Here is a 25248-nt window from a genome sequence, read left to right as displayed (position 1 = left end):
TGTCCTCACATGGTGGAAAGGGTGAGTCCTCTAGGATCTTTTATATAAGGGCACAAATCCCATTTATGAGGACTTCACCATTATGACTTTATCACCTTTCAAAGGCCCTACCTCCAAATACCATCACACTAGGGATCAAGCTTCAACATGAATCTGAAGGGACACAAACGGTCTGTAGCAACACTATATTCCTTAAATGACTATATAAATATGTAACACATAAGTAAAGACCAAGCAAACAATCTTACTTAAAAACAGTATGCAATACATTAGAAGTAGTTGTGAAGAATGTAAAATTCCTCTTCTCCTAATTGTCCTTGAAACTTCCGTTTAGAAAGTGTTATTAATTTTTTTGAAAAGTATTAATAGTATTGTTTTTTTAATAAGCAGTAATCCTAAATTTCCTCATTTCTTACATAAGAACTGAAGAAATGACTATTTTAAAGTCATTTAAACATTTAGCAAATGTTACATTAGTTGGTTAGACTCTTTTTTAAAATTTTTTAAATGTTTTATTTATTTATTTTTCAGAAAGAGAAAATGTGAGCAGAGGAAGATTAGAGAAAAAGGGAGACACAGAATCCAAAGACAGTCTCCAGGCTCTGAGCTAGCTACCAGCACAGAGCCTGACATGGGGCTTAAACCCAAGAACTAGGAGATCATGACTTGAGCCAAAGTCGAATGCTTAACCCACTGAGCCACCCAGGTGCCCCTGTTGGTTAGATTCTTTAACTGGCCAAGCTTCAATGCAGTTTGTCCCACCAAGATGAAGTAAAATAACTTTTTTTATGTTGTTATATTAGGAAAATTATAAGCACAGCTCAAATTTATATGTATTTCAGATAAAAAAATAGTACAAAAATAAGTTGAAAATTGAATTTTCACATATGAAGTGGGTAGTTTACTTAAAAGCAATTAATTTATAACATTTTTGAAACGAGTGTGCAGTCAAAGCTTTATCCTATTTCAGTGTGGCTAACAGCTTCAATTGCTTATTCAGGATTTTGGGGGCGTAATTTATAGAATTACCAGAATTGCCAAAATTTTCCTGGTACCACAGTTTAGAGATCCTGTGAGATCAGCAGATTTTGGTAGGGCGGTATGTCACCCTAACTACCATTCTCAGATCATCAGGCAACGCAGTAACAATGCGATGCCAGGACACCTGGGTGGCTCAGTCAGCGAAGCATCTGACTCTTGGTTTTGACTCAGGTCACATCTCATTGTTCACTGAGTTCAAGCCCCAGATCAGACTCTGTACTGACAGTGCAGGGCCTGCCTGGGAGTCTCTCTCTCCCTCTGCACCTCTCTCTCTCAAAATAAATAAATATTAAAAAAATAACAATGCAATGTATTGAATATTATAGTAACAGTTTGAAAACTCAAGTTCATGAATTATTTAATAGGTAGGGAGGTAGGTAGATAGCAAAAAGACAGAAATCAAGGTGAATTTAAGGTTTTTCCTAGTACATGTTCCTCATACATATAAGCATTTCAAGGTAAGTTGGCCAAATACAGTGTGCTTCAAATTGTGATTTAACTGCAAGCCTGTCTTAGCATAAGGGAAGCGGAATTTTACCATATAGTTCCTTAACACACTTGAGGTAAAATTATCATGCAGCTTATTAATCCTCAGTTGTTTCTTTAAAAAGTTTGATTCTATAATCAATGTAATCATGTATGCTTAAAGTAGTCTCATACCTGACCTCTTAACCCACAAAATATGCATGTTTCTAAACTTTATTATTTAAACAATCAAATTCTGATTACCTTCACAAAAATCTGTCATATGTTCCTCATTTATAAGTGCTTAATTTTAATATTGCTCTTATGGAAATATAGAGCAGTCATATCAAGTTGTATCATATATAACATATATATATTTATGTACATATATATATATATATATACATATATATATATATTCAACTTAAACAGGTTCAATTACATCAGGCTTGGAGAAAAAGAGGCACAGGAACTGAGGCAAGGCAAACAGAAGACTTAGGAGAGACTAAGAGACCGGAACACACAGATGACAGACACAAGTATAAGGCAAACGCGTACAGCACAGAACCTTCCATGTACTGTTCTGCTCAGGAGCTCCACGTGAAGCTCGGGGTGGCTTCTCAGTTTCACTTCACTCTCACAAAAGGAAAAGTGCGTGTCCTTACACTCTGTGTGGGTCTACCCCATTAGTCACGTACATGTCTTGGTGAGTGTGTACTACTGTATACACTCTACATATTAACAGAAACCTATATTAAGCGATACTAAACTTTATAGTAAACTATATTTTGTAATTAATTTTGATTATGTAATTTAAGATTTTATAATTTTGTAATATAAGAGGATTTTGAAAATAATACTTTTACCTTACAGGACTATTTTAGAGCTCACCCCTAGGACAGGACGGAAGAAGTCCCTTCTCCACCCACCCTATTCATATGACCTAAGTTCCAATCAACAACCTCAGAAATGAACTTTTGGAAATTATCCAAGATTTGAACTAAAAATAGCCTTTGTATTATCAAGGTTAACTAACAGAACTCTTGATATTAGAGAGTGTGGCTTTCATATTTAGTATCTGTCACCTAGAACAGTACTATATCTTAGCCATTTATTAAAGGCTTGAAATCCTCCACCTCCTCAATACTTCCAACATTCATTTACTCATTTTACTAGATAAAAATTTCTAATTGCTTACTAGTAAGCATTTCACTCAACTCAATTTAATCTGTAAACAATCTGCAAATCAGATATGACTTCCCTCGACTTTATAATAAGAAAATGGGAGCAATAAGTCAGATAGCTAAAGGGCAGAACTAGGTTCTAAATATAGATCTTTCTGAATTCGAAATCCACACTATTTTAGGAAGTTGCCTTTAATGCAAAAATATAGAAAGAATACCATTTAAAAAGAGTGACAGAACATTGTTTTCAAAGCTATACATTTATTTCTATAGTTGGCATCATACTTACCCTTTAAATGTTCTCATTTATGAAGTGGTTTTAAAACTCTCCTGCATGTGTTAGCTAATAAAATATCCGTACACTTCTTTGTTGTTGTTGTTGTTGTCATATTTGTCAGACACCCATCAGTTATGGTTGTGTGCCTGATTGGAAGATCTTTCATTTCAAGAAAATGTGAAATGTTTCCATGGAGATCAGCTTGAGATAGCCCAGTGACGAACTTCTTAGCTATAATTTCACATTGGTTTCTATGGTTTCCAGATAGGGGAAGAAAATGAAGTTGCAGATTTTTTTGTAATGTAAAAGGTTATTGGAAAGTAAGTAAGAGATACTGCTCAAATTAATGTCATATCCCTTCTGGAAAGCAACTGCTGTGACAGGAAAACATGGAAGCTTTGAAGACGTACGTTGTACATTTATGCACTTTTCTACATTGGCAACAAATTAAGGACTATCATGATACTTAAACAACTTCCGAAATTAGCCAAAACTTCTCTGAAAAGGGCTGGATTCATTGTTTAAATTTTTAAACAATGGGTACTAATAACTGGCTTGCAATCTCTACTTCACTTTTCTTGCATCACATCTTTAAAGACAGAACACAGTGTATCTGCTAAATCAGTTAAGGAGCGGGTGAAAACTGACACAGAAATAGCTCTTTATTCATTATTTATAACTGAAACCAGAATTCAGCAGGGTTTTTTTTTTGTTTTTTTTTTTTAGGTATTTGTCATTGTTACTAACTTATCTCTAAGGCTGTGTTACGAAGCAAGAACTTATAAATAGTGGACCTCATATTTGAATCCTATTGAAGTGAGTGCATGTAAGTTAGACTGATCCAACTATCACCCCTTTGGCAGTATTCTCCAGCCTGACTCTCACTTACCAATCTTCTCAATAACTGGCATGCAGCTGCAGCATTTATTTATCAACACACCATCACCACTTGGGATAAGATCAAGGTTGTCTTAGGAAGTCTGTGAAATTCCTAATGGGGCAGTAGACCAAAACCAAGAGATGTGAATTCTATTTCATCTTCATATTTTTTAAACAGAGAGAGACAGAGCATGAGGATGGGAGGGGCAGAGAGAGAGGGAGACACAGAATCCAAAGCAGGCTCCAGGCTCCAGGCTGTCAGCACAGAGCCCGATGCGAGGTTTAAACCCAACAAACTGCTAGATTATGACCTGAGCTGAAGTCGGATCCTCAACTGACTGAGCCACCCATGTGCCCCTCAACTTCACTTAAAATTTTTTTTATGTTTATATATTTAATTTTGCGAGAGACAGTGAGAAAGTGTGCAAGTGTGCAAGTGTGGAGAACAAGGAGAGAGAAATCCCAAGCAGACTCTTGCTGTCAGCACAGGGCCTGATGTGAGGCTCAAACTTATGAACCATGATGCTTAATCGACTGAGCCACCCAGGCACCCCTCACCTTCATTTTTTATACTTTGATGTCACCTAGCCCAATCCATAGCGAATCATGGGTATATATCTATTCAACAAGATATATGACCAGCTTACAGACTCTATTAATAAAATTTCAAATGAAAAAACATCCAATCATGTAACAGCTGTAACAACACATAGATACGGAAAACTTAGTTATTCATTCTTCACCTATTATACATGCTTATTTACAGACTAGTAGCAAAATATAACCCTGGCAGTTGTTTTTCCAAATAAAGAAAGAATATGTATCAAAGTGAAGTTATCTGCTGACAGCAAGCAAATGTATTCAATAATTCCCAAGTAATATTTTCCTCATAATGATAATATATAATAATACAATTTTCCAAGAAGTGCCTGAGACAACGTAAGGAATATGTTGTGGCTATAATTTTGTAAATGCATTCAAAAGTTATCTTTAAGACACATGGAGAACAACAAGGTTTGCCGCCAATGTTTTACATATGGTCAAAATATAATAGGCAGTGAGAAAGGTTAGAAGCAGTAAAAGATTCAATATCTGAATTGTATTATAAGAAATCAGTGGCCATAAATTTTAATACCATAATTTTAAGTATATATATTTATATATACATTCCTTAAAATGCTTTTATTCTTAAAAATATACATGTATATGTATATATTCTCTACATAGGTACATGTATGTGTATATATCTATGTGTGTATCTATATATATATATAGATGTACACATATGTGCATTCTCTCTGTACATGACACACACACACACCGGCTTATATATACATATATAAACCTGAAGAGGTAGGCTTTAACCTTCATTTTAAATCAAAACATTTTCAGGGTGAAGCTAAAGAAAGTAACTGCTATTTAAAAATACTCATTACATGCCACATGCATTCCTTAACTCTACTTTCTTATTGATCTACTCTCTCGATAATGTATTTCAATCCAAGGTTTTCACAACACTATCTTCTCTGGTTCCAGCTTGGATCTTTCCAGAACCTCCAACCTGTATACCCCCCAAAAGACTAACAGTGTTATGAAAGTAAAAGATCAGGTCTAAAGTTTGACTTCTGGCACCACTGTTTACAAGTTGTGTGTTTGGGAAAGTTTCATTCATTCTGAACTTAGGGTATACAGGTATGTAAATCTATGGCCCTATGTGGAGTTGCCTATTACCAGTGGACCTAGGAAGAAAGAATTCAAATCTGGTTATGCAAAACAGGCTGGCCATAACGGAAAGTGGAGAGCATTAGCAATACAATTTAAGTTGGTACTGAAGATGAGAAATCTTCCTGGTGGGCAGTACTTTAAGTAGCATACATAGCTGATCATTTTGCTTGGAAAGAGAAATTACCAGAGGTACAATTCTGTACTAAGTTATGGGAATCAGCTAATGGCTTGATAGGCTGATCGGAATGAAAAGGAACACTTGGAAAACTGGTGACACCAAGTTTGGGAGTGGATTATGTGAACAGACTTCTCTGAATGGGCATAGAGTGGGATGATATTCAGTTCTCATATACTCGTCAAAAGGATAGTCAGCAGAGTATTATCTTAATAATCAGATGGATGAGATGACTATTCTTATGGCTGTTACTTTCTCAGCCACCCTTCACCTTCTCAATGGCTCAGACACCAAGTGATCACACAGCAGAGGTGATTATGTGTGGCCTCCCAATGTGGACTTGCACTCACCAAGACTAGTTTGGCTATAGGCACTGTTGAGTACACCCTATCTACCAATAGACAGGCCACCACTGCACCCAAGATTTAGCACCATTTCTTGGGTGCTAAAGTGAGGAGGGAATCTGTTAGCCATCAGTGCCAGGTTGATTCCATTGGACCACTTCAATCGTGGAAAAGGCAGTGATTTGTTACCACTTGAACTGACAATGTAGATTTACCTTCTTTACCTGCAACTTTTCTGTAAAATACCATCATCCATGAACTTGCTAAGTGCCTTATTTAGTACCTTGGTACAAAGCACTGATTCTGACAAAGAAACTTACTTTATAGCAAATGAAATACGTAAGTGGATTCATGCTTATGGAAGTCACTGATCTGTTTCCGATCACTGATAGAATGGTGCAATCACCTTTTGAAGTGTTAGTTATAGCAACAGCTGGATAATACAATCTTGTCAGGCTGAGGTAATGTCTTCCATGCTCTAAGTAACCAACAAATATATGGTGCTCTTTTCCCAGAGCTGGGAATTTCAGGCCTGGGAATCAAAAGGTGGAGATGAGAGTGGGTCCTCCACAATTTCCTCTAGTCATCACTCTAAAATATCCATTTTCATAACTTTGGGTTTAGCTGGTCTAGAAGTCTTAGGCTTCTACTAGGGATCACAGTAATGGTTCCATTAAACTGGAAGTTGGCAATGTCACTCTGCCTTAGTTAGAGGGACTTTATGTCCTCTTTTAGGGATCGACTACTATATTAGTTTTATGAGGGAAAGTTGCATCATCATAGGTAAAAGTGTTATTTTTGTTTCTTTACTTGAAATATAGACAGGAAAGATGTGCACTTACGTCAAATTGACAAGGAATAGACTACTGTGGCTTTTGTGTCAACTTGGCTAGGCTTCAACTACTTTTTCCAGAATTCTTTTCCTCTGAGGTTTCAGGTAAGGGTTAAATGCAGGGAGAAATACATAGGGATGGTAGACATAAAATAGCAACCACTTTGTACTTTAAAGGCTGGCATAAAACACTGAGCACTGCACAACCTGTGTATGCCATTGCTGATCTTCTGGCTTGGTTTACCGATAAGGAACAGCACCCGGGCCTAGAGCTATTTAAACTTCTACCAGTTTTTCAGCTTTTTAGAGTATGGGGACAGGTGAATGTGCATTTCCACAGTGAAGGGCATCAACTTCTCCCAGAAGTCATCCACATCATCTTATTTACAGATAGTGACAAATGGGCACAGGTTCTAGTTTATAGTCATGATTCCAATGCATCCTTTTCAATTCCAGCTGGCTTTTGCTCTCCCCTACTTCACATCAAGCTTTACTCCTTTACTGAGAATTTATTCAGTACCAAATGGTGAGGCAATAGCCTCCACTAGCTCTCACCATTGCTTCAGTTCTAGTTCTCATAAGTAATCTGATATTCTATGAGACTTACACTGGTTCTGCCTCTCTGATTAAACCCTGACTGATAAAATTCGTATAGAGATTTATTTAAAAACTTCTACGAAATGATCAAGACAACTGAATAGAAAAATGGAGGAAGAGGGACACCTGGGTGGCTCAGTCGGTTATGCATCTGACTTCAGCTCACATCATAATCTCACAGCTCATGAGTTTGAGCCCCGCATGGGGCTCTGTGCTGACCACTCAGAGCTTGGAATATGCTTTGGATTCTGTGTCCCTCTCACTCTGCCCCTCCCTGACCACGTTATGTTTCTCTCTAAAGAATAAACATTTAAAAAATTGACAGGGGGGGGGAGAGATCTGGGTGGCTCAGTTGGATAAGCACGTGACTTTGACTCAGGTCATGATCTCATGGCTTGTGAGTTTGAGCCCCATGTCAGGCTCTGGGCTGACAGCTCAGAGCCTGGAGCCTGCTTTGGATTCTGTGTCTCCCCCTCTCTGTCCTTCCCCTACTCATGCTCTGTCAATAATAAACAAACATTAAAATTATTTTTATTTACATTAAAAAAAGAAAAATGGAACAAGAAACAAAAAGTCAAGAAAACATATACACACCACACACACACACACACACACACACACGAAGGCTAACACAGAATGTTTGACTTCATCAGTAATTAGGTTAGGGAAATATAGATTAATATGTGAGCTACTATCTCACACTCATCAAAGCAGTGAAAATTATAATGTATGGTAACTCTGAAGAGCGAGTTTGGATGACTAAGAAGAAGCTGTATACATTACTGATGAGACTGTAAACTACTTAACCACTTCAGAAAATAATCCAGCAATACTGATAAAGCTAAAAATGAGCATTCCCTAAGAACTACCAGTTCTATACCTAAGAAGGACCATAGAGGAATTCTCACATAGGAAAACTGGGAAGGAATACATAATGTCCTTTGTCTACAGAATAATAGTAATAATGTATACTTGACCTTCAGAAACAATACATTTATCTTGAGGTTAGTCATTCAGGAGGAGGTGGTCTCCATTGTCAACTATAGTAGTAGCCCCCAAAGATCCCTGCCTTGAGATAATCATGCCCTTGCATAATCCTCTCCTTTTTTATAGCCTTGATTTAGTGTCTCACTTCTAGTGAACAAAAAATACAGTAGAAGTTATAGAATGTCAGTTGGAAGATTAGGTTACAAAAGAACACGGCTTCTGTTACTGGTTACTGGTTACTGTTACTCTGTGACACCAGAAGCTGCCCTATTGAGAGACCCACACAAAAGGAATTGATGTCTCTAGACAATATTTAGCTGTGTGGAAATAGGTTCTACTTACATAAATGGGTTGGGAAAAAGCTTAGGGTGGAAAGCTGCCACCACAGGGTGAAAGTCCCCATAGTTAGCTAGCAAGATATCATACTGAGTAACTTGTTATATCATGAGTAACTTGTTAAATCACCTGCAGGAAATTACACCAATGTACTTTGATTAGAAACACCACTTGCCCCCCAGACCCTTTGCTTCTTACACAAGTTAATGATTACTGTCTGATTGTTTTCTCCATGTTCAAATGTTTAAGATCTTGTTTCCTTCATTTTCACCATACGGGTAATATCTTGTGAGCTCAGTAAGTATAGAGACAAAATCCCTGTCTGGGGCTCTTATTTCTTCCTGGACATTAGCCTCTCTCAAGTTCAATTCTGTGTCTGCTCTCTTGCTGGACAAGAGAGAACTCCAGACTCATAGCCTGTGACATTCAGCCAGGTGCTAAGACCAGCAGTAAGCAGCCATATGTGTTTGGATATAGATCCTTCCCTAGTTATGCCTTGAAATGATTACAGCTCTGACACTCTGATTACAGAAGTGAGAGAACCTGAGCCAGAGATGTCCAGCTAAGTCATGTTGAGATTCTTGACCTACAGAAACTATGAGGTAATAAATGTTTGTTGTTTTAAGTCACTGAGTTTTACAGTAATTTATGAAATAGCAATAGATAACCAATACACTCTCCAAATATCACTACAAACCCAGAGCAGTAAACAAATTCATTGTTTTCAGACTAATATTCATAAATTCGACCAATAACTACTGAAAGCGTAATCTATCAGGTCCTGTTATAGGGATAAAGTCATGAATAACCCAGTTTCCAAACTATGTTTTTATGGAGTTTTGCACACAGACAATAAACAAAATACATCTTATGTCAGATGATGATAATTGGTATGGGAAAAAATAAGGCAAGGAAGCAGGGCAGACAAAGCCTGATCTAAGCTGTAATTTTAAAAAGGTTGCAATTTTTAAAAAGGTAGTCAGAAGTCTCCTCTGAAAAGATGACATATGAATGAAACCCTGAAAAGTATGATGAAATGAGTCATACAAGATCCGCAGGAAGTACATTCCAAGCAAAGAAAAGAGTAAATGGAAAAGCCCTAATACAGGAGTAAAATGGACCAGTGCAGCATCTAAGGGGCCCATGTATCTTTCAGAGGATGTTTGCCTTAACTCAAGTGAAACAGGGAGTTGCTGGGTTTTGAGAAGAGGAATGATATCACTAAGGTTTTAAAAATGATCATTCTGGCTGCCGTGTTAAAAATATTGTGTGTGGTGGGGTAGATTGTGCAGGTTTGTGTGTGGGGTGTGGGGTGAGGAATCATGGGTAGAAGCAATGACACTGGCTAGAAAGTCTTTATAACAACCCCAGTGACAATATGGCGGTTCAGATCATGGTGAGAAAGATGAAGGATGTGACAAAATGGTCATATTGTGAATATGTTTTTTATTATATTGTTTAAAGAAAGATTCAATAGAATTTGCCAAACTAATTTGTAAGCTACATGTGTGTGTATATCCACTGAAGGATACCTAGTGTAAATCTTTAAGCCAGAAGAATACATGCTTTATTAATTCCACTTTCAAATACTTATTATTCATAATCTCCTATAATCTATACCCACTGCTGCTACCTTGCATCTATACCCAGCACTATAATGATTTTCAATGACTTTTTAAAGGTTTCAAATGTATTTTATTTATTCAATTATGCTCTATTTTAATGAGAAGCAGAGTGCTTAAATGCAAGTTATTTTGGAAACAATTTTGTATTACAGCAACTTGAATGGTTATTTATCATTCCACTCTTTTGGGGTGACTCTGCCAACAGGAGACAGGTTCCATTTTATTCCAATCTGTGTGGCTGTAAACACCCATGCAACAACACAGAATGCGATTCCACTAGCCAATACAACATGACCGTATTTGTCATGAAAATCTGGTGAGTGTTTTTCATGGCTTTGTCGCAACCGAATTTGTTGAATGCTTCGAATCTTGAAGGTTCTTAGTGCATTTCTGGTCAAGGGAAACATCATAAAGGTGTGACAGGACTGCAGTTGATTGCAGCCACTGGTCTATTTCCTTGCAAAGAGACCTGGGAAAACAAAAGATGCACAATGATGTCTGATCTGTGTTCAGTTCCTCCCTTCGAATAGTTTACTCCCATTACTCCTTAGAGAGGGACCAGTCCTGTAGTTTGATACCATGATGTCTGGACTTGAGTCTCAGCTCTGCTTCTGATCAGCTGTATGAACTTGTACAGTTACTCAACCTCTCTTTGCTTTAGTCTCTTCAATGGCAAATGGAGATAATAATGTCTAGCTCCAAAGGGTACTAGTTTAACAGCACTATGACTGGTCTAAAGGTTTAATTTACTTCAAGTTAATACACTTCTTACTTGCTGACCTAAGGTCCTTGATCTATAACATAACTAATTCACTTTCTTAGAAATACGCAGACCACTAGCCCTGAGGACTGAAGGACTAGAATCATCCTAGGCCATAGAAACCAACGAATCTATCTGAAGCCCCTTTCGCCTTCTGATTAGCCCAGCAGTTCTTTAGCAAAATGTTTTTCTTTTTTAGGTTGCATAAATGACTTTACCAATCTCTCTTTGCACATCTGTAGACCTTGCTCTCCTTTGCAGAAAGAAGAGTACTCTGACACATCACAGAATAAGAATCAGATCCCTTGCACAACACTCTCTTCACTGAGATAACTTTTATACCTGGCATCATCATGTCTGCATGTAATCAAGAAATGTTGCAGGCCACTGCACTCCCTTTGCTGATTAACTACCCTAAATGTCTTTTAAAAACCTTAGGCCAGGCAGAAACCTTTGAGTTGGCATTTGGACAAGAGTCCACCTTTTCCTCAGGTTGCTGGCTTCCTGAATAAAGTTCAAATTCCTTTCCAATCAAAACTTGTCTCTTGAGTAGTGATCTTTCAGGTAATGGCAGCTGAACTTGAGTGGGTTCCATTACATGAGTATTATATGTGATAATCCCTAACAACAAAAGTAAGCACATAGTAAGTGTTATCTTTTCTGTTCGTCACAAACTGCCAATGACTTGCTCCCTAGGTAGACTCCAAAGTAATCAGCATGACTGACAAAATGACAATTGATAACATGTCCCATTAGTCCAATGACTGGGGACTACCAAAACTCAGGTTTCAGTCAGAATTACAAGGCATTCACAGAGTGTGTCATACCTCTTCCTCCTGCTGGTCCTTTTCCTTCTCTTTTAACCCCCTTCCTTGCTTCCCCCTTCTCCTTCTCTACCTGTACCTCCTGCCCTGCACAAATCAAAAACTCATAAAATCAGATGTACATGTCGTAACAGCCCTAATAATTTTACTTTATTTAAACAGACAGCTGTATTGAACGAGAGATATGGAAGCAGAAACATGGAGTTCTGTCAATTTCTCTTTGTGCAAGCTGTCAAACAGTGCTCAGTCTCTAGCAATGACATATGTTAACTGTGGTCCAAATGCAGGCAACATGGATACAAAAATGCCTGAGGTCAGTACTTGTAAACTGGTATCTGTTCACTGAGATTTGCCAACTCAAATGACTTGATTCCCAACTTAGAAAACAAAACCCTAAGGTTCTCTTTTATTTCCTACCAGATGGTAAAGTGGTATTCTTCATGATTGTGATGAAGGGGACAAAAAGAGAACCAAATGCTTTTCTTCTGAGATCCCAAATATTCAGGGTTATTTTTTTTTCCCTATTAGTCACGAATCTCTCCAGCAAAAGGCACTGAAGTTTTAATTTGAATTGAATTCAGAAAGTAGGCTGAAGGTAAAAAGGGTCAGGGTATGACAGGTGCAGACTTAATTTAATACAAAAATACTTGTGCCACATAGGATGGCACAAAACCAGAGAATAACTGCAATAACGGAATATTTGTAGGCCATTCATGTATGTCTGTTGCTTTATGACAAACTGATTTCATTATTCCTATCCTCAAGATGTGAAGTTGAAACTCAGACACCGGTCTCTAGTGACACTGATCACATCCCTTTGGAGCTTAGTTCATCCTTTGGCTATTCTGTGAAGCTTTTCTTTTCCATCTAGCCTGAATTTTCATGTACCAGTAAGTATCTACTGTTAAGAATTTTCTCTTAGGAACTCCTGTAGTTTGTAGTTGCCATTTAATATGTAATAAACAAACTGCGATCTTTCATTACTTTTTTGTTTTTCCTTGTCAGCATCAGTGGCATCTATCAGTTGCTTTCATATCTACGTTTGTCTATTTTTGCTTAAAACATGCATCTTAAGAGCTGGGAACCCATGGGTTAGAGAAATTTTCCATAATGTTCAACTCTACATAACTGACTTTTATAATAAATTTTAAGTTATCAAGAGTCATAACCCTATTACTAAAGAATTGAAGCTATAGGGCCAAATATCCATACGAAAGCATTAAAAAAAGAAATTCAATAATGTGATGCAGGTAAAGAAAATACTTCTCAAAGTAGATGCTTTCTGATGAAAAACTACAAAGAGATGAAAGAAGACAGATTTCTCTAGGTAATAAGAACAAAGCAGAGGTTCTCTCATGCCTGTGGCAATAAAAGAAAAGAAATATGTTCTGAATAAACATAAATAAAGAGAATGAAGTATTCTGTAGGATAAAAAGGAAAAATTGATTGTGTCATCTATTTTATACAGCAATGTTGAAACTCAGTTTAGGGAAAATAACTAATACTAGACTTCAATCTAAGTGCAATAAGGCAGTTATATAGTTGAAGCTTCACTGGTAACAAAAATAATTTCAAATCACTAAAGGCCATAAAAATAAGCAAAGCAGTAATATAGTAAGGAAACTAATATTTAATGAACATATGCCTGTTTCCCAGACACTGTCCCAGAATTTTGCACATTTGTAAAAAGGAGGGCTGCAATGTGATATTTATTTCCATTTTATACATGAGAACAAATGAATTCAACACATGAATTCAAGTCCTAGGATTCTAAATCTAGTACATTTTTCAACTATCATGTTTTCTTAAAGTATACTCAATTCTGAGTACTAGAAATGAACAAACAAAAAACCCCAATGTGGTTACCAGAGATGACCCTTTGATTGAAAATGGTTTGCTTCGGTTAATATTTACTGAGTGACTATTGGTGTGTCACGACTTGGGCTGGGTGCCAGTGGTACCATGCCTATCTCAAGAAGCTTATGGTAGTGTGAGGAAATGAACAAAGTCACTGTTACAGAGAGAGACGGGCAAGAATGAACACAGAATGCCTTTGGTCCACAAGAGGAGTTACATTTCAACCTGGACTTCTATAAGTGGGTTCAGAGAAAATGACACCTAGGCTAGATCTTGAAGAATGATGAATATATAAAAAAACAGGGGGGTCTGGGTGACTCAGTCATTTAAGTGGCGAACTCTTGGTTTTAGGCTCCGGTCATGATCTCACCAAGTTTGTGAGATCAAGCCCTGCATCAGGCTCTGCACCCACAGCATGGAGCCTGCTTGGGATTCTCTCTCTCCCTTTCTTTCTGCCCCTCCCCTGCTCCGGCACACTCTCCTGCTCTCTCGAAATAAATAAATAAACTTAAAAAAGACATAAAAATCAAAGCTGGTGTGCAGGGTAAAATAAATTAGCAAAAGTGAAAGCAGAGAGGGCTGAAATAGTATGTAGACAGGGCAATTTAGTGAGCTCAGTAACTCTAGGTAGTATGTGAAGAAGTGAATGCCTGCAGATGATCCAGGAGGGATGAGGGAAGAACAGCAACAGAGTGAGGACATTATATGTCTGGCTATGACATTTGGATTCATTCTATAGATCAGTGTTTCTCACTGTTGAGAAAAAAGTGCACGAACTCAGTCTTTTTCCGTGAATTAACACTGAGAATTCTTAGTTCTGTGTTCTGTATTTTTACTTTCGTAATTTAAAGAAATATAAGACAACAGTATGAGACCTAGATGTTGTAGCTTACAATTTTTGGTTCTTGTATTTATCTTTGGTCTGCATTTTTGCTTGTGTTATGTATATTTGTTTATCCTGGGCTAATGTGAAAAGAATGGAGACAGCTTTTATATTTAAGTAATGTGTTCATGCCAGGGAACAAATAAAGAATTAGACAAAGAAAGTCATGCCATAGCTCACTATGTGGTACGGTCATCTGAAACTAAAAGGACTATGGCCACAGCAAACACTGCTACAGATTCTGAGCAATATTAATGGTCATACTGAATTGAAACTAAAAATGAATTTTCTTTATTGTATGATTTGGTTCATTTTTAATTTGAAAGTGTTTTGGTTTCATAGTTGTTTTAAAGCGGATAAATTTGGTTTTATGTTTAGAAATGTATAAGTGATTTTAAAATTAAATAATTCAAGATTGTGTAAGTTATATGAAAAAATTTGTTTCCCCTTTAAAAAAATTCCATATGTGATCAAAGCTTAAAAAAACTTTCTCATTCATAGGTGAGGAGAAACCACTTATAAGAGGGGAAAAATCTGGGGGTGGGTGGGGGAGAGAGCACTTTACAAACATAATTATAAGGTGGAGAATGGGCATGAAGATGAGAAAAGTGGCAGAAAAAGTAAGAGGTTATTTTAATGTTAAGTGTTTATTTCAATGGCTCATGAAAATGATGATGAGGATCTGAATTAAATATTGATAAAAAATATGGAAAGAAATTAGAGTTGAGAAATATTGGGAAAAGAATCAGTCTAATGTAGACAATAAGTTATTCTAAGTAAACTGAGTAAGTCCCTTCACTTAGCGTCTGGTTTAAGATTTTGGCACAAAATTCTATTGCTGTTAAAAATCAGCAGACATTGACACTGCAACTTGTGGCTGACTCAAGAGAATTAGAGTGTGGGTGATTTAGGTACAGAATGCAGCAAGGTCAAAGCAGACATACTAGAGGTGCTCTTGGAATAGGGGAGTCTAGATAGCTGAGTAGAAGGAAGAAGGCTCCTAAAAGGGTTTACTGTGTGGTTATAAGAAAAAAATCAACTTCATCTAGTCTAAGCATAGCACGGACCAATAAATGTCCTGTTTATCTTTGATATTAAGGTTTTCTATATAACTTTTAGGAAGAAAAAGAAACTGTGTCCACATTTCTCAAATGTGCCTAAATATTACCAGTAAGTATCTCACAGAGAGATGATACTCAAGAAGGGATTGAGTGAATACTAAGGTTTCAACCTGTGCACTACTGACATTATGGTCCAAGTAATTCTTTCTTGTTGGGGGGATATATTCTTGTAATGCAGAGAGTTGTTTAGTTGCATCCTTGCCTCTGAATACTACATACCAGCAAGTAGTATCTTCCTCCCCTCAGTTGTGACACCACAAATATATCTCCCAACATTGACAAATGTCACTTAGGAAGTAAAATCTTCCCCAGTTAAGAACCACTGTTGTATACAGGACAAAGTCTCTCCTTTCACTTCTTCTATAATCTCTAAATGGCACTGTTCCATTCAATATCTATGCTTAAATTCTAAAAAATGCATGCTACCATTCCCTGCCATGGACTGCATAAAGGTTGCCTATCAACAATTTTTCTTGAACTAATCTCAATTTTTAAAATGTTGTGCAGTATACAACTCAAATTAATCACTTAATCTATCTGGGCAACTGATTGCTCGTCTATAAAATAAAAGAAAAATGCGTTATTAATTTGGCTTTTCCTAATCCTGCCTAATACTAAGAGTCATGTGGAATCTTTGTTACAAAATGTAGATTCCTAGACTAACAGAGCATCCCGGGGAGTAGCCTGAGAACCTATATGTTTTTAAACAAGTTCTCAGAAGTCTTGTCATCAGGTAAGTTTATGGAACACTGAATCAGATAATCTCTAAGGTCCTATCCAGCCCTAACACGCTAGACCTTTCCAAAGAGAAAAAACATTTTAGGAAAACCACTTATTCTTTCAGGCCACTGGAAGAGTACAGGAGTAACTGAATTCACCACCATGGTAATTTAAAAAGCAGCACCTGAGTGACCTTAGTTTTGGGGACCCCCTGGGAATAAGTTAGTCAACAGAGACATTTGGCAGCATTTAAAAACATGAAAAGTACTAGTAATACTGGTATTTTGCTGTACAATGAATGATACATTTTCAAATCTGATGCTCCTAGATAATATTACTCAATTATAATACCTTCATTTCCACCTGCTTTTATTTTTACTTTTCGTTTACAGCTTCAGAATATTGACGCACAGTAAGAAACAATAAAAAAAGGGCAATCACCTTGAAATGAAAATGCACATAACCTGCAGTGTCTTCTGTTCATTTATGTATTTCTCAGAGGACTATGCTGCTTGGGGAAGGATAAAGGGTACACAGTGCAAAGTGTCTTCCATCATGACTACTTGAGGAAACACAAACCCTGCAAGCAGCGATGCTGCTGGGAGAAATGCTGAACAGCGATTCTCTTTCATATATAATGGCATCATCTCCTGAGTCACTGAACTGATGGATGGTACAGCCATTTGCTTAAGGCTGTGTTTTATGTCACTTTATTAAGCCTAAAAAGTTACATAAATGAATGTTATCTGAACAAATAAAAAGGCAGATCACAGTAGTGAGCTGTTATGCCAGGAGGAAAAAGTAACAGAGTGGACAACTTGTGAGTTGATGTCCTCAAATGGCAAATGTTACCTGAAAAGTGAAGGGATATAAAGTATGTGCTCTCCTTCAAACTCTACTCACAGTCAAAATCTAAATAGATAATTTCTATCCTATTTAGAATACTAGGAGTATTCAATAAAGTCTATCCTGAGAATAATCACAGTGCTCATTCAATTTCTTTTATGGACCTGATCACATTAATGTGATTCACTCATTAAGTACCCAATATATTTTCTTTAATCACAAAGTGCTTTCAACTATACTCATTTTCCCCCTTTCTGACAGCTATGTGTAAGAGAACAAAACAATAACAGAGAAACTGAGGACTTTTCTCCATGCCACACAGCAAGTCAGTGCCATGGTTGTGCAACAATTCTTATTTTTCTATTAAACTTTGGTAGCAAATTTCCTCAAAGTGGGTGTCCATACGTTCATGTTAATTTTACATTTCAGTCCATTTCAAACACTAGAATTAGGTGACCTTATTATTTTAGGTAATACATTAAGGTAAAAGGACTTCTATGGTTACTCTCAAAATATTTTATATTGGAGCATGTGGGTGGCTCAGTTGGTTAAGCATCTGACTTCAGCACAGATCATGATCTCACGGTTGGTGAAATCGAGCCCCAAGTCAAGTCAACAATGTGAAGTCTGCTTGGGATTCTATCTCTCTCCCTCTCTCTCTGCCCCTTTCCTCTGCACAGGCATGCTCTCCTTCTCAAAATAAATAAATAAACTTAAAAATAAAGAATTTATATTAATTGCATTCCACAGTTCATAGATTGCTGTATAGTCATGTCCCTCTAGAAGAAACTATTTCAGTGGATACAGCAAGTCAAAATATCTGGATAAATGCACAGCATTTCTCCAACTTAATCTTGGAAAAGAAGAATATTATGGTTATAATAAACTCTATAAACTTTGAAAATTTTATTCAGTAAATGATACAGAGTTATTGAAAGACATGAGGGGTATGAGTTACATGGTGAGATTTGCAGCTGAGACATTACTCTGGTACAAGTCTGGGGAAGGGTTTGCAGAAGAATACTGCAAATGTTTGAAGAGTAACAATAAGGACTTGAACTTGGACAGTTTGCCCAATTAAGGTCTCAAAGTACGCCAGTCTCTTCTTTCTGTAGTCCTATTTCTATATCCAATCCTCAGTGTCGCAGAGCCAGAACACGGTTCTTTGGCACAGGCACCTAAAGACGACAGCCTCTGAAGATCTATCTCATGCCACTGGAAATCTCAGAACTTGATGTATCAACTAGAGTGTGGGAATTAATTTTCTAACTTCAAAAGAAAAATACCCCATTCCAGTGACTGGAATACTTCATTTATCTCTTAGATTTAGTAGCTTGACACTGATTTCAATCATAAAGTAACCTTATTATCAATATTTCCCCAAAGATGTGCCTATTTTACTAGTTCTGTTTGATGTTAGTAGGTGTTAGTTTTAAAAAGGGCTTCAAAGCCATCTAAGTTTAGGAAATATGCAGGTAACAAAGTGAAATTCTTTTTTATTGAAGTATTTTCCAAACCTCTATTGTGCTAACATACACAGCTATTCTCTGAGAGTAATGGCATGTGGGGCTTTCCAAACTTAGAAAACATGCCATGCTTTTTCCCCCCTGGAGCCTGTCTCTGTATTAGTGTTTTTCAGAACACACGTCAGGGAACACCAAAGAATGTCTCTGTGCTCTCAATGCTGTTACATCATTGTACTCATTTCCAATAGTTTAATAGTTCCAGAAGGCATTTCACAACAAAATCACTTCTTTGTGGAGACCTTTAACATACGACTGAAGGAGTTTAGAACACATGTTAAGCCTAGGGTGTCTTAACAACACTCACAGTAGTAATTAACTCTAGCCTTCATTATGTGATTCTAAACTTCTGCAGTGTTAATATCTGTGCAGGTATTTCCCTCCTCTCCACATCTACCTTTATTCATTAAATGCTCTATGAACAGAAAGATAGCATGATTCTACAGTGGCCATTAGAGCTGCATCAATAACCCCTCATTACATAATCTGAAACTTTCATTTAAATATTGCAATGAAAATGCATAAGCCATCCCTGCATTTAAGCTAAATATGCCACTGGTAAGTAAAAGTAAAAATTAAAAATTTTAACTTTTAGATATCAAAGATATTTGAAATCTGAAAGATACATTTAATTGAATGTTTCCATTTTTCATGAAAACTGTCTTTGATTTCTAACCTGAAATTAGGCCAGCAAGGGTCTACTACAGAGGTTAATTTTGATCAAATCCCAAATTCAGATTGGAACATTTCATGCTGCAAAATAATCCTTTCTTTCATGTTTCTGAAATCTCCAGACTTTTTTATTTCCGACTATCTTTGCCCTCCTAAACTCTGCTCAAATACATCTGTAAATAAAACCTTTGAGTAAGACTTTTCTTTTTGCCATCATCTGGGAAACGTGCAAAGCATTTGCAGAGAAATTTCATTTGATGAGAAGAGCACTTCACAGCCCTAAAGGAGTCACTCTGATCACTTTCCAAATTGTTTTTCCAGCTAGTTCTCTTTTAGTATACTTTTTTTTTCTTTTTGCTTTCATATAATTTTGAAAACTTTTAACAAGATGTTGGCATTTTACCTGTTTTTGTTCTTCCACTTAGGATCCATTATTTGGAAGTGAGACTTTGGCCAGAGGGGCTGACCTGGTAAACTGATTTTTTTTTTCTTTCTCAGAAGAAACAGTGAGCCAGGATGCATTTTGCCAAATCTTTGGGGCAGGGATTGTGCTTTAGTTAGCTGATATTTCATTTTACTTTTTCTTTTAAGTTCCTGAGGGATGGACACTAAAGAAGAGGTTACCCATCTAAACACATGCAACAGAAATTCAGAACACAGATTCTTGTTTTGAAATTCTAAGCCTTCCAAGTTACAATTCTATTTGCAAAGAGGTTACTTTCAGCTTCTCTTTCATTAATCTAATGGAGTCTAAAATGCCACAGACTAAAAACAGCATTCTTTACTAAATTAGTATAATTTAACCATTTGAATATTTGTTAATTGGAAAAGTAAGATTTCTACACAAATAAGCCATAATTTTGATTACACAAACCATTTATATGGCTTACAACCGTTGCTGATGATGAAATTGTGGGTTTCTTTACATAATGCATTTTATCACATTTGTCAAATCCAAACCATAAAATCTAAAAGACACAGACATCACTTTAAATTGCCCTTTAATGTCTTCAGTAAGTTAAGTTCTCAAATATGCCCAATCAGACACAAATAATGGGTGTAGAGAGACTTACTAAGGGCTTTTCTCCAACTATCAATGCTAAGATATAATTTTCAAATACTTCTCCCTTGAAGGAGACCTTCAAGCTCAAACATATATAAATCAAGACAGTTTTCCTTAATGTCAAGCTCAAAACAGCAGCACACATAACAGTGGCACATTAGCACCATATTGAAATAAATCTGGCTTTATGCCAATTCTATAGTACATTTTCATCTGGATTGAACATCATATTATAATCACCACAACAATTTGCTTTTAATGTTACTAAGAAACAATAAATAGATTTTTTTCCCAAAAATCAATGTAGGCAATTCATTAAGACCGAGTAGACACAACTAAGATAGTTAGAATCTAGTTTTTTTCAGAATTAATAATATCCAAGAAGGAACAATTTCCCGCATTTTCTTCTGAGTTCATGATGTTGCAGGTTCACCTTTAACTTTATAATTTAAAAATCTACAGACAATAAGAAAATTTTGGGGTGAATATTGGGAAATAAATAGTAGCCATGCTTCATGAAGGACTGAACTGAACCTAGATTATGAAGGTACTCCTTTAAGTATGTCTTACAACCAATGTCACATGTTATCTAAGAGCATGCAAATGGTAACTGTCAAAATACTGGCAAAGTCCAAAAATACTAATAAAACATATACCCAGCAGCTAGATAGATAATGCCAGGAATTCCCTACATAAAACATTCATTTATTTGACTGACAAAAAAAGCCCCATAACAACAACAAACACTTTAGCCAAAACATCAGTTTATACAATGTGTGAACTGTACACAGTATGAGAATGTATGGAAGGATACTGTCCCATGCATAAAGAGATCTAGGGAGGCTGGGAAGAGATGTAGGGATGATGGAGTAAGATGGACCCTAAGCTCACTCTGTTCCATGGATACAACAAGAGAGCACTCATCAAATTAGGTAATTTAAATACTATTTCTGGTAAACAACCCAGAAAACCACCTAAAGACTGGCAGAACAAACTCCACAAAAGAGGTAGAGGAGGGGCGACAATTAAGAGGGTAGGAAGGGGCAGAGATGCTGTGGGGAGAAAAATGGACCTCAGTAGTCCATGAGACGGAGGGAGCGAGTGGAGAAGGGCAAGAAATAGATGGTCACACTGGGGATCCCAAAGACTTATCACCATGTAACATTTGGCTCTGAAAGCAAAAAAGACTGAATTTCCTCAGTCCTTAAAACTAGTGGGACCTAAAGCCTGGAATTTTAAAAATCAGCAGCTTTGTTCTGGGAGAGCCCTGAGGGCAATAGGAAGCTGATTCACCACCCTTAAAGAAACAGCATGACAAAACAGCCCTGGGAGACACATAGAAGAAGCAGTTTGAAAAATGTCCAGGGCTTACTGGAGGGAATGCTATTTACTCGTCTCTTAGCTTGTCCTATAGAGGCAGGGAACACAGGAAGACCCCTTCAGGAACAAAGGAGTTGGCAGGAGCCATTTCTCTACCAGTCCCTCAGTACAGACACAGGCCTGCTACAGCAACAGCAGCCATTCATTACCTAATTTGCTTATACCAAGCCCGACCTCCTGGAGCTGTAGTCTCCCTTCCGCAGAAGACCAGCACAAACCTTGCCAACACTGCGTCTCCCAACTAGCGTGCTTTGTGGTGTCTTAATACCAGTAGCAGCAGCAACAGCAGCCAGTGGCAGGCCTTTGTGGAAGCCTGAGGCACACCTTGTTAAAACTGCGCGCATGCGCGTGCACACACACACACACACACACACACACACACACACACGCCCACACGCACTCACGCACTCCCACCCCTCCCAGCCCCCGCTCTTCACTGCCCAAATGTAGCCCCACCTGCAACTGCAGCTGCAGGTCTCATTTCACAAGTAGACCAATGTTAAACACCTTGTTAAAACTGCATGCCCCACCCCAGCCAGGGACCAAACACTACAAAGAAAGCCTCTGCACCTGGCTGGACTGAAGGAAAAAGTGGCCAGGACACAACAGCAGGGTATACAAAATACATTTAAGAGACACCTCCTGAAATGCCAGGTTCTTGGTAATGGGGGACATATTGCACCACAGGGCACTATAGGACCTCCTCTTCATAAGACCATTACTTTCAAGAACAGGAGATATACATGATTTCTTAACACACTGAAACAGATACAGAGAGTTAGACAATATGAGGAGACAGAGGAATATGTCCCAAATGAAAGTACAGTACAAAACCACAGTGAGAGACCTAGGCAAAAAGGATATAAGCAATACGTCTAATAGAGAATTTAAAGTATAGATCATAAAGATACTCACTGGACTTGAGAAAAGAGTGAAGGACATCAATAAGACCGTTAATAAAGAGATAAAACAGAACCAATCAGAGATGAAGACAATAAATGAAATTAAAACTACACGAAATGGAATAAATAGCAGGCTAGAGGAAGCAGTGGAATGAATTACCAACCTGAAAGAAGTGATAGAAAACAAAATTATATAAATGAGAACAGATATACAGAATTCAGCAACTCCATCAAGCATAAAAACACTTGTATTACAAGAATCTCAGAAGAAAAGCAGAGAGAAAAGGCAGAAAATTTATTTGAAGAAATAATAGCTTAAAACTTCCCTAATCTGAGGAAGGAAACAGATATCCAGACGTAGGAGGTACAGAGATCCCCCTACAATTTCAACCCAATAAGGCCCATGCCAAGACATGGTAATTAAATGGGAAAAAGTAGTAATAAAGAGATAATTTTAGAGGCAGCAAGAGAAAAGAACACAGCTACATACAAGGGAAATCCCATAAAGTTATCAGTGGATTTTTCAACAAGAACTTTGAAGACCAGAGGGAGATACATAACCAAAGTGCTAACAAAAGAAAAATTTACATCCAAGAATACTCTACAAGGCTATCATTCAGAATAGAAGGAGAGATAGAGTTTTTCAGGCAAACAAAAGCTAATGAGGTTCAAGACCACTACACCAGCCTTACAAGTAATGTTTAAAGGGATTTTTTTGAGTGGAAAGGAAAGACGAACATAAATAAGAGTATGAAAAGAAGAAAACACGAAAGCAGTATAAATGAATATATCTGTAAAAAACAGTCAAACAATTCACAAAAGAATGTAAATTATGACAGCATAGTATATACGCAAAACGTGGGGACAGGAGGAATGGAATAAAGAATGGGTTTAAACTTAAGTGAGGATCAATTTTATATAAACTGCTATATGCAAATGTTAAATGTAAACCTAATGGTTACCACAAATCAACAACCAGTAGTAGATATGCAAGGAATAAAGGAGAAGCAATCCAAATGTATTAGTAAAAAAGCCAACCATGAAAAAGACCCAGAGAAGAAAGGATCAGAGAAAAAAATACAAAACAACCACAAAACAAGTAACAAAATGACAATAAATACATATCTATCTACCAAAATGACTTTTACATTTGATCTTAGCCAAAAGGCCAAGAAGAGATCTAAAATGACTTTTAATACAAATGTACTAAATGCTCTAATAAAAGGATACAGAGTAACAGAATATACTGAAAAAAAAAAAAGACCCCTCTGTATGCTATCCATGAGAGACTCATTTCAGACATGAAGACACCTGCAGAATAAAAATGAGGGGATGGAGAAACATTTACCATACAAATAGATACCAAAAGAAAGTTGGGGTGGTGATATTTATATTGGACAAAATAGACTTTAAACCAAATACTGTATTCAAATACAAAGCAGGACACTGTTTAATCATATAGGGGACAATTTAGGTGCCTCCTTAGTGCAGTAGACAGCGTGTCAGTCTCAAATAGGGGACGATTCAACAAGAAGATATAACAACTGTAAATATTTATGCACCCAACATGGAAGTATCCCTATACACAAAACAAATATAAAAGAAATAATTGATAGTAATAAAATAATAGTACGGGACTTTAACACCCAAGTTACATCAACAGACAGATATTTAAAAACAGGACATCAATAAGAAACAATAGCTTTGAATGATACACTGTACCAGATAGATTTAAGGAAAAGACATACTCAGAACATTACATCCTAAAACAGCAGAACACACATTTTTTTCAAGTGCACATGGAACATTCTCCAGAATAGATCACTTATTGGCCACAACACAAGTCTACAAATTTTAAAAAACTGAATTCATACCATGTGCATTTTTCTGGTTAAAACTCTATGAAACTAGAAATCAACACAAGAAAATATCTGGAAAAAGCACAAATATATGGAGGTTAAAAAACATGCTACTAAACAGTGAATGAGTCAATCAAGAAGTCAAGAAGAAATCAAAAGATTCATGGAGAGAAATGAAATAGAAAACACAATGGTCCAAAATCTCTGAGAAAAAGCAAAAACAGTTCTTTTTTTTTCCTTTGTTTTTTTTTTCATAATATTTTATTGTCAAATTGTTTTCCATACAACACCCAGTGCTCTTCCCCTTAAGTGCCCTCCACCATCACCACCACCTCTTTTCCCCCCTCCCCCCTTCCCCTTCAACTCTCAGT

General features: G+C 36.9%; 1 protein-coding gene and 1 long non-coding RNA gene across 8 annotated transcripts in view; one reads left to right on the top strand and one right to left on the bottom strand.

The window, feature by feature from the left end:
- Nucleotides 1-140: 140 nt before the first annotated feature.
- LOC115298043 lies at nucleotides 141-17825 on the top strand. 2 transcript variants are annotated; one of them, XR_003911578.1, is made up of 5 exons: nucleotides 141-170; nucleotides 9374-9444; nucleotides 12214-12364; nucleotides 12817-12941; nucleotides 17740-17825. It is a non-coding gene; the product is annotated as an uncharacterized LOC115298043 (long non-coding RNA). The 2 variants fall into 2 exon arrangements; XR_003911579.1 differs by lacking the exon at nucleotides 17740-17825 and adding an exon at nucleotides 17025-17051.
- LOC115298013 (cytochrome c oxidase subunit 7B2, mitochondrial) overlaps nucleotides 10515-25248 on the bottom strand; it is a 137475-nt gene continuing 122741 nt past the window's right edge. For 5 of the 6 annotated variants that reach the window (XM_029946329.1, XM_029946338.1, XM_029946347.1 and 2 more), the window contains one exon: nucleotides 10515-10936. In XM_029946329.1, the coding sequence (XP_029802189.1) occupies nucleotides 10632-10877 (246 nt within the window). In that variant the 5' untranslated portion in view covers nucleotides 10878-10936 and the 3' untranslated portion in view covers nucleotides 10515-10631. Of the gene's footprint in view, nucleotides 10937-20076; nucleotides 20157-25248 lie in introns of those variants that run through there. The other variant, XM_029946355.1, reaches the window with a different exon arrangement.

This window comes from Suricata suricatta, chromosome 1, assembly GCF_006229205.1.
Source record: "Suricata suricatta isolate VVHF042 chromosome 1, meerkat_22Aug2017_6uvM2_HiC, whole genome shotgun sequence".
In the NCBI taxonomy this organism is placed as follows: Eukaryota; Metazoa; Chordata; class Mammalia; order Carnivora; family Herpestidae; genus Suricata; species Suricata suricatta.
This window is presented reverse-complemented; position numbering and strand designations above follow the sequence as displayed.